At 41.7% G+C, this 10443-nt stretch overlaps 2 protein-coding genes across 2 annotated transcripts; both read left to right on the plus strand.

The window, feature by feature from the left end:
- The first annotated feature begins 692 nt into the window (after positions 1-692).
- LOC112256076 (guanine nucleotide-binding protein subunit beta-2-like 1) lies at positions 693-4564 on the plus strand. Its single transcript, XM_024429038.2, has 7 exons — positions 693-909; positions 1587-1758; positions 2229-2472; positions 2814-2924; positions 3349-3489; positions 4019-4129; positions 4451-4564. The coding sequence occupies exons 1-7, from the start codon at positions 801-803 to the stop codon at positions 4514-4516; spliced, it is 954 nt and encodes a 317-aa protein (XP_024284806.1). The 5' UTR covers positions 693-800; the 3' UTR covers positions 4517-4564.
- A 138-nt stretch (positions 4565-4702) lies between these two features.
- Positions 4703-7762, plus strand: nme5 (NME/NM23 family member 5). The gene is made up of 6 exons (XM_024429039.2): positions 4703-5447; positions 5879-6044; positions 6376-6581; positions 6932-7032; positions 7319-7437; positions 7570-7762. Exons 1-6 carry the CDS (start codon positions 5428-5430, stop codon positions 7651-7653), a joined length of 696 nt encoding a protein of 231 aa, XP_024284807.1. The 5' UTR covers positions 4703-5427; the 3' UTR covers positions 7654-7762.
- Positions 7763-10443: the final 2681 nt, after the last annotated feature.

Consider the following 10443-nt stretch of genomic DNA (forward strand, 5'->3'; position numbering starts at 1 on the left):
ATAGGACTACTACATTATTCAGAGCAGAGGACCATAACACATTCTAACTGCAATCATTAGGCCTACTAATAACCATGACTCTAACATAACCTTTTTTAAAAGGAGGAGCATGTCCGCCTAAATTGAAAAATGTAGGCACACACAAGGAAATTTAGGAGCACATTGACAACTATTTGAGTTATTAAATCATCTTTAAAGTTTCTAGGCACACCGGTGCTCCTAAATTAAAATACCAGGTCGCTTAGCAAAATATTTTTGGCATACACAAGTAAAATGGTCTCACTGTTGAGCCCTGATAGTTGCTGATTGCCTATTTCATGTCACACCTTTACAGCCTTTACATTTATGTAACTGTAATACATTTTTGGGATCACTTTTTGGGATTATCACCATCCATATCAAGATTGCTAGTTTCAATGATTTCTACCTATTCAAATGATGTGTTATAAAAAAAAAGGATAAATGCATACATTTCATGTGATTTGATATGTAAAAACATTGACTATATGCTTTAAATTATAGCTTTGTAATGGTCTCTTCAACCTTGCAAATAATATTATTATACTACTGTTTCACATGAACAGTACAATCCAGGTAAAAACTCAAATCAGCACACGGGCAGGAAGGGGTTGGAACTGTTCTCCCAGTGTACTCTGCGCGCGATCGACCCCTCAAATGTTCTGCATCCGGGTCAGAACTTCCTCTTTCTCTGTGCCTAAATGTGAGAGGATCTAGGGAAACCTAGCCCTCAAACTAATCTAAATCCATCCTTAAAAAAGGCACACTAAAACGTCGCCAAAATGACCGAGCAGATGACAGTAAGGGGGACCCTAAAGGGGCATAATGGTTGGGTCACCCAGATCGCCACTACCCCTCAGTTTCCTGATATGATTCTGTCTGCATCCCGAGGTAAGCGCTTCTCCGCCCGCTACGATGGACGACAATATGGCTAACACCTAGCATGTTAGCCTTGGGTTGTTTAAATTGATGTGTAGTCGCGACTGCTTGAACAGTCTTGAGTCATATAAAGTGAGATCAATCTAGGCGGCACATTGTACTAAGCAAGTTGTGCTTCAAAAACATGATGGCTTGTGGATAAACTGCTCTCCAACTAAGTTTTCCGTCCGACTACTAGCTAGCTAGACTTTGGCAGCAAACGTCAACTTTGCTGACATCCACGTGCACCGCCAAGTGGCAAAAATGTTCAGGAGACCATTTTATGAAACCTGTGTTTCTAGACCTGCTATTCTAATTGTAACTAACATAGAAACCGATGACATGTTCCTGATTGAAACTTGTATGAATTTACGTGGCTGTCAGTGAAGGCAACATACCGGTAGTCGGCTGGCTAGGTATCTACTTGGCTAGCTTTTCATACATGGCTAACGTTACCTAGTAGTACAATTGAAATGGTTATGCGCTTGCTGCTTCTGTCAACATCCTGTTACGTTAGCCAACTAGTTAGGCCTACCTATAGTTTTTGAAAATGACAACACTACCTCTAAAGACACTAACCCCTGTTCAACTGTTTTTGCTCCCGTTTAATGAATTTAAATATTTAATCAGCATTATTATTTTTTTCCCAGACAAGTCTATCATCATGTGGAAGTTGACCCGTGATGAGACCAACTATGGCATCCCCCAACGCGCCCTAAAGGGACACTCTCACTTTGTGAGTGACGTTGTCATCTCCTCGGACGGACAGTTCGCTCTGTCTGGGTCCTGGGATGGAACCCTCCGTCTGTGGGACCTCACCACGTAAGTCTAGAGACGGGAGGGTTGGTGGGGTGATGGTTCAACTTCATTTAGGGTTTTCCCTGAACAACACATGGGTCATTCCTGTCCCTGAGGGCTACATTGTGTGCAGGCAGTTGTTCTAGTTGCTGTTTAACCACTGATTCAAATGATTTTGGTCTAAACTATAGACCAGGATTAGTTTATAATTTGTCACTGCAGAGTTGGAACAAAACCCTCCGTAGGTAGATGGAGAGTCAAAATGCTGGTTCCAACGTGGTGATGAAACTTCCAATGCCAACTGTATCTCTGTGATGATAAAGAGGCTGTTTCTGAACGCAACCTGCTCTTACCTGTGAAAGATTAGACATGGCTATATGTGTATGTATGTAATGTGCTGCCTTGGTTTCTCTAGTGTTGACCTGAACAACACCATTAGATGTTATTAGTCATCTGTTGCATGGGCCTTTACACAACTGTCCTCTACCTTCCAGTGGTACCACCACCCGCCGCTTTGTGGGTCACACCAAGGACGTCCTGAGCGTGGCTTTCTCTGCTGACAACCGCCAGATCGTGTCTGGTTCCCGGGACAAGACCATCAAGCTGTGGAACACCCTTGGAGTCTGCAAGTACACCATCCAGGATGAGAGTCACTCTGAGTGGGTGTCCTGCGTGCGCTTCTCCCCCAACAGCAGCAACCCCATCATTGTATCCTGTGGTTGGGACAAGATGGTCAAGGTACAGACGACCGTGTACATCACTTGTGACTCACTAGGATAGTGGGATGCGTTCCCTATTGAACTAAGCTGAGATTTTTAGGTACTTAAGGAGGGGTTTGGTTGCTGTAGATGTAGTAAAATCAAGCTTTAAGGATAAATAGTGCTTTTTTGCCCTATGACTACGATGTTAAGTTTTATCACCTGAGCCTCGGATCTGACAAGTCCTGCAATGATGATGGGTACTGGACCTAGACTGCACATTCATCCAATGTTTGTAACACTTAATGGTTGAAACACCTAGACTACATTTCCCTTAATGTACCCTGACATGCGGTCTCCCCCACCCCTTTCTGTTTCTAGGTGTGGAACCTGGCCAACTGCAAGCTGAAGACTAACCACATTGGCCACACTGGCTACCTGAACACAGTGACCGTCTCTCCCGATGGCTCCCTCTGCGCTTCTGGTGGGAAGGTATGATGAAAGCATTTTACCAATATTTACTATTACAATATAGATTTAAACAGTTCACCAACAGTTCTACCCTTGCTTGGTCAATGTGACCAGGTTAAATTGATGCACCGTTCAGTGGTATGAATTGGAGTAATTGAGAAGTAGCTGAGAGAAATGTGCTGGTTTCAAAGTAATGATGGATTCTCATTCTCTGTTTCACTATGATGATAAAGAGGCTGTTTCTGAATGAAACCAGCACTTTCGAGAGTTCATTCACACCTGTCCACTGAGATTTGTCATTTAGGGCTCTTGTTGATGGCGTGTCTCCCCAATGAATGACCATGGACTCAATACTTGATTGCATGTCAGTTACCATTTAAAGCTAGCATGCATGTTTAATTTGCACCTTCCATTTGACCCTGAGCCCCATTCTCTCCTCCTATAGGACGGTCAGGCTATGCTGTGGGACCTCAATGAGGGCAAGCACCTGTACACCCTAGATAGTGGTGACAACATCAACGCCCTCTGCTTCAGCCCCAACCGATACTGGCTCTGCGCCGCCACCGGCCCAAGCATCAAGATCTGGGTAAGACTCCAACTCCCAGAACACATCAGCACTGATGGTGCTGTTCAAATCTAATTTTATTTGTCACGTGTGCCGAATACAACAGGTATAGATAGACCTTAGCATGAAATGCTTATTTACAAGCCCATAACTCTATATTCTTAACTGCATTGTTGGTCAAGAAAATGTTTCCTAAATAAACTAACACTAATGAGGCTATGTACAGGGGTACTGAGTCGATGTGTGGGAGTACAGGTTAGTCAAGGTAATTTGTACATGTAGGTAGGGGTAAAGTGATTATGTATAGATAAAGAGTTTGGTGTTGTCTCTATTCATACTTTGTCAAGGGGCGATGATGGAAATTCCAATGCCATCTTATGTCTATGATGATAAAGAGGCTGTTTCTGAGCTCTGCTAACTGTCATTTCTGTAACATCTGGATTTTCGGATCTGAAAATGTGATTACCATGTTCACGTCGTTTAAATAGGAGTTGGTCCAAACCCATGCCTCCATCAATCCTGTTGTCATGTTAATCTCCCCTCCCTTCAGGATCTGGAGGGTAAGATCATTGTGGATGAGCTAAGACAGGAGGTGATCAGCACCAACAGCAAGGCCGAGCCCCCACAGTGCACCTCTCTGGCCTGGTCTGCTGACGGACAGGTATGATATGTCCATTTGCATCACATCCCACAGAACTTTATTAGAACCCTGGGTGGACTTCTAGAACAGGGCCATGTTACTTCAGTCTGTTCTTAGAAAGCTGTGTCAGTTGGATTTCTTTTTAGCCTTGCCCTGTGATTATAAAGTGACATTTCTTGCCTGAGCTTAGGCTCTGACGACAAGTCCTGCAATAATGATGGGTACAGGAACGACTACATATTCATGCCCCTTTAACACTTGGAATGGTTAAAAACGCATACTCTTGATTAATTTTCATATCTTTTTAGTTTTGCATTTTCATAGTTTCTTATCTCTCAACAGACCCTGTTTGCTGGCTACACCGATAACCTGATCCGAGTGTGGCAGGTTACCATCGGAACCCGATAAGGACCTTTTCACAGATTCAGTGATGAATAAAATACAGTTTTAAATTAACTTTGTTGAAATCGTTTGTACAATTTGATGCAGGCATGTTTATATTTTGTAATAACTGTGTTTTGGTTCTGTATTGGCTGCAACAACTGTGGACAACCTGGGATATAGTTCATAAGATTGGTAACTTCATCTGGCTCATTTTGTCAAACTTCTTACTGTAAATGCTGTATAAATCATTGGTCACTATCCACACATTCATGGTAGTTATGCTGAGCCTTTGGTCATGTCTATGCTTTACACTTACATGCGACTTAGGCTATCAGAATTCTAAGATCGCATTGAAAAGACTGGTCTAGACGCACAAGTCGCTTTGTGGTCTGTGTTCAGATCTGGCTGACCACTTCCGGAGGTGGTCGGGATTCTGCCTACCAGAAATGCATGCAGTTGGCTATGTCATCAGCACTCCTCCCACCTGTCTCGAACTTGGAACGGGGCACCTGTTCATAATGTTAGGAAATACCTACCTGTGAGGAACTTGTTTGCTGGCATCATGCTCGCTAGTATTTAGAAAAACAATTTTGTTTGGCTGGAGTTTTGCTAACCAGTTTGCTATCTCTTTAGAGCTACTTGCTGGGTTAGTTGGCTACTGCCATCAGTTGTGTTTAGCATATTTTGCCTGTTCCGCCGTTTGCAGAATACATACTGGTATTTTGAATATAGCGCAGGAGAAGGGAATCCGGACACTTAAGTGTAGATGCATGGCGCGTTCGGAATTCCATGATAGAACTCCGAATATTAAACTGCATGAACTGTCAAGTCTAGACATGGCCTGTTTCTCCACGGACTTGTGAAAGTTGTCCAAATCCTTTCCCGTAGAAGGGTATCCTGGTATCCTAGCAACAATACGAACGACGTCGACGTGAATGAACTTGCCTCTGAAAAGGTTTGTATATCAATCAGGGTTGTTTTTTTTGTAAAAATATTTAACATAGGTAACTTTTCTCAGGCTGATATTTCTGCTTTGAGCGCTTGTTAACTTGCCAAGCGTCCTTATCCCATTTAGAATTTAACATACGGTATGTAGCTAAATTGGCTAGCTAACGTTAGCATCAGACTGCCAGGTTTTGACATTGAGCCAAACCTAGCCCAACCGACCGCAAGATGACGCTGTTACTATTATTACGTCGTTTGTCATTTTAAAATGAATAATGGCGTTATCTTGCGTTGGGGCTGGTTGGGCTACAACTAAGCCAGACTGTCAGCTTCAGACAATAAACAATGTTTTGATTTGACCTTTAACAGATTCAAATCCAGCTATTGCAAAGTGTTCAAGTTAATTCCAACGTCCCCTATCCATGTTTTGATTTTGTCAAGATTGTTTACAAGCGCTAACGTTATGGATTATGAAACTCCAAAGAATCAGACGCATTCTCCTCGGATTTATGTGGAGAGAACTCTCGCGTTGATCAAACCTGATGCTATACACCAAGCTGAGGAGATTGAGGACATCATTCTCCGATCTGGGTTCACAATTTTACAGGTTGGTGTTAACTGTTTGAGACATGCAGTGACCATCCAGCTGGCAAGCAGTTTGTGTGACTCAATGTGTAAATACAAAGAGGGTGTACTTTCTCTTGGGTACTCTTCCTCTGGCCAGAGCAGAGGTTACTATTGAAAATGAGTAGAAAAGAGTAATCAGCCAAAGGGCATAGATGGAGGACTTGGGCAAAACAAGCTTGATTGATTGGATTATTGGGTGTGGTGTGTTAGGTAGATCCCCAGTCGTGATCATGCAGGGTCAACGTCTGCCGTGTACACTTGTCATTCATTGCTGTATGTGACAATGTGTGTCTGTAACTGCTCTTTGACAGAAGCGGAAGCTGCAGCTGAGTCCGGAGCAGTGCAGTGACTTCTATGCTGAGCAGTATGGGAAGCTGTTCTTTCCCAGCCTAACGGCCTTCATGAGCTCTGGACCCATCATCGCCCTGGCTCTGGCCAGAGACCAGGCTATCGCCCACTGGAAGACCATCATAGGACCTGTTAACTGCACCAAGGCCAGGGAGACTCACCCAGAATGGTCAGTCAGAAGGAAGAGGATTGTACAGATAGGTCAGAGCTGCAAGTAGCTGCATTGCTCAAGGGCACAGTGACAGATTTTCCATCTAGTCTGCTCTGGGATTTAAACCAGCAACCTTTTGGTTACTGGTCCAATGCTCTTAAAAATGTTGTCCATCCAGTTCAAATACTGGTAGGCCTAGTTATTTTATTACTAATGCTTACCGACTGCATATATGCATACCAGTACAGAGTGATTGTACATGTGCTCGATCAATACTGTATGTGTACTACACAATACTGTATGTGTTCCCTGTATGACTCAGCACTTCTACTGTAAGCTAACATGTGCATCTTGTATCTCTCCCCAAGTCTGCGAGCCAAGTACGGCACCTCTGACCTGAGGAATGCAGTGCACGGCAGCGACTCGTTCTCCTCAGCCGAGAGAGAGATCAAGTTCATGTTTCCCAACTGTGAGTTAAACACACACACACACACACACACACACACATTGAATATTTACTTTTCTTCAGCACCTGTGATTACTTTTATTTTATCGAAGGTAGTCCATTTAATACAAGTTCTTACATTGACAATGACAACCTGAGTTATAGTGCATGGAGTGTCATACACACACACAGACAGTACAACAGTTAAATAGAAGTTGGAGGGGGTTTCCTCTCTGCTCAGTGTGTGTTATACCCTTTTGATTTCCTCTCTGATACACCTGTGTGTCGGTCCCTCCCTCTCTTTGTCCAGCTGTGATCGAGCCCATCCCCATGGGAGAGGCAGCCAAAGACTACCTGGGCAGGTTTGTGAGCCCCACGCTGCTCAGCGGACTCACTGAGCTCTGCAAACAGAAGCCTGTCGACCCCTTTGTAAGTATCAGGGTGGAATGAGAAATGTGGGCATTCAAATATGCACTATGAACATTAGTACACGTTACATTTGCTTTTTTTCATCTGAATCAACTAATTCAGTTATTTGTGGGGGGGTTTTCCCCCCTGAAGACTTGGTTGGCAGATTGGCTGGTCAGAAATAATCCCAACAAACCTCAAATATTTGATGGGGCAACAGGGGAGGAAGCAGCATAAACACAGACACCGGAAAACACCATCTGCCTTTACCAGTTAAATCCATGTTCAAGAAACTGTTACATAAAATCCTGTGATGAAATAAAGAATGATATTTTGACAACCGGAACCAATTTTCTCTTTCATTTTGGGAGCGGAGGATTGCTTAACAATATGATGGTGTACATAATAAGAACTGCAGTGTTTAGCTGACCATTTATGGGGTTAATTTCTTTCAATGTTTCAGGGTGTTTATCAACATTCAATCACTACATTCAGGTAACTGCCAAGATAAAGGAAACACCAACATAAAGTGTTTTAAAGGCCCAATGCAGCCTCTAAAAAAAAATGTTTTTTTATATCTCTATCAAATCATTTCTGGGTAACAATTAGGTACCTTACTGTGAATGTTTGGAATGAAAATGGTCAAAAATAAACAAATAGCAATTTAGAGCAATTCCTCAAGCAAGAATTCTGCTGGAAGTGGTCTGAGTGGGAGGGGAACATTGAAAACTAGCTGTTATTGGCAGACAACTCTTATTGGTCTATCAACTAATTTACCTGGTCAAACAGTTCTTACACTAAAAGGGCATTCTCATTTTCACAGTATTATTCCAACCTCAAAGTGTGGAAATATAAAACACTGGTCAATCACAATTTTGACTGCACTGGGCCTTTAATAGGGCATTGGGCACAGGCGGCTGGTGTCGCCTTAATTGGGGAGGACGGGTGCATAGTAATGGATGGAATATTATCAATGGAATGGAACTATAAAGCACATTCACTCCATTCCAGCCATTATTTTTAGCCGCCCTCCACTCAGCAACCTCCTGTGGTTATTCGTTGGGCCACCACGAGCCAGAACCAGAGGTTGACCGGTTATGATTTTTCAACGCCAATACCGATTATTGGAGGACCAAAAAAAGCTGATACCGATTAATTGGCACATTTTAATATATATATATATATATAAATGTTATTATTACATATATGTGAACACTTATAATGAACACTTACTTTAACTTAATATAATGCATAAATAAAATCTATTTAGTCTCAAATAAATAATGAAACATGCTCAATTTGGTTTAAATAATGCAAAAACACAGTGTTGGAGAAGAAAGTAAAATTGTAATATGTGCCATGTAAAAAAAGCTAATGTTAAGTTCCTTGCTCAGAACATATGAAAGCTGGTGGTTCAATATTCCCAGTTAAGAAGTTTTAGATTGTAGGTATTATAGGAATTATGACTCGTCAACTATTTCTCTCTATACCATTTGTATTTCATATACCTTTGACTATTGGATGTTCTAATAGGCACTTTAGTATTGCCATCCTAATCTCAGGAGTTGATAGGCTTGAAGTCATAAACAGCGCTGTGCTTCAACCATTGCTAAGAGCTGCTGGCAAACGCTGTAAAGTTTGAATGAATGTTTACGAGCCTGCTGCTGCCTACCTACCACCGCTCAGTCAGACTATTCTATCAAATATCAAATCATAGACTTAATTATAATATAATAAACATACAGAAATACGAGCCTTAGGTCATTAATATGGTAAAATCCAGAAACTATCATTTCGAAAAACAAAACGTTTATTCTTTCAGTGAAATATGGAACCGTTCCGTATTTTATCAAACGGGTGGCAACCCTAAGTCTAAATAGAAATACCCTAAATCTAAACATTGCACAACCTTCAATGTTGTGTCATAATTATGTAAAATTCTGGCAAATTACTTCGCAACGAGCCAGGCGGCCCAAACTGTTGCATATACCCTGACTCTGCGTGCAATGAACGCAAGAGAAGTAACACAATTTCCCTAGTTAATATTGCCTGCTAACATGAGTTTATTTTAACTAAATATGAAGGTTTAAAAAATATATACTTCTGTGTATTGATTTTAAGAAAGGCATTGATGTTTATGGTTAGGTACATTGTGCAAGGATTGTGTTTTTGTTAAATCATCACTCGTTTGGCAAAGTAAGCTGTGATTCGATGATAAATTAACAGGCACCGCATTGATTATATGCAAAGCAGGACAAGCTAGTTGACCTAGTAATATCATCAACCATAGTTAACTAGTGATTATGTGAAGATTGATTGTTTTTTATAAGATAAGTTTAATGCTAGCTAGCAACGTACCTTGGCTCCTTGCTGCACTCGCGTAACAGGTGGTCAGCCTGCCCCGCAGTTTCTTCGTGGAATGCAATGTAATCAGCCATGTTCGGCATCCAAAAATGCAGATTACCGATTGTTCTGAAAACTTGAAATCGGCCCTAATTAATCGGTCGACCTCTAGCCAGAACAGCTTCAATGCACCTTGGCATAGATTTTAGAAGTGTCTGGAACTCTATTGGAGGGATGTGACATCATTCTTTCACAAAAAAATCCATAATTTGGTGTTTCATTGATGGTGGTGAAAAACACTAGCTGTCTCAGGCACTGCTCCAGAATCTCCCATAGTTAGTTAATTGGGTTGATATCTGGTACCTGAGACTGCCATGGCATATGGTTTACATTGTTTTTATGCTCATCAAACCATTCAGTGACCACTTGTTCCCTGTGGATGGGAGCATGCCCATGGTTGTAAAAATAATGGCCTGCCCAACATTTTATTACATTACCCTAGGCATGATGTGATGTTAATTGCTTAATTAACTCAGGAACCACACCTGTGTGAAAGCACCAGCTCAAGTATTTCTGTTATTTTGGTAGTTACCTGTTGTAATTGCTTTCACTGATTGCATTGCACAGTCTGTAAACTGTTCATATAATACTGTCATAACATAGAGATTGGTTTATATTACTATA

This window comes from Oncorhynchus tshawytscha, linkage group LG08 (genome assembly GCF_018296145.1).
Source record: "Oncorhynchus tshawytscha isolate Ot180627B linkage group LG08, Otsh_v2.0, whole genome shotgun sequence".
NCBI classification, from domain to species: domain Eukaryota; kingdom Metazoa; phylum Chordata; class Actinopteri; order Salmoniformes; family Salmonidae; genus Oncorhynchus; species Oncorhynchus tshawytscha.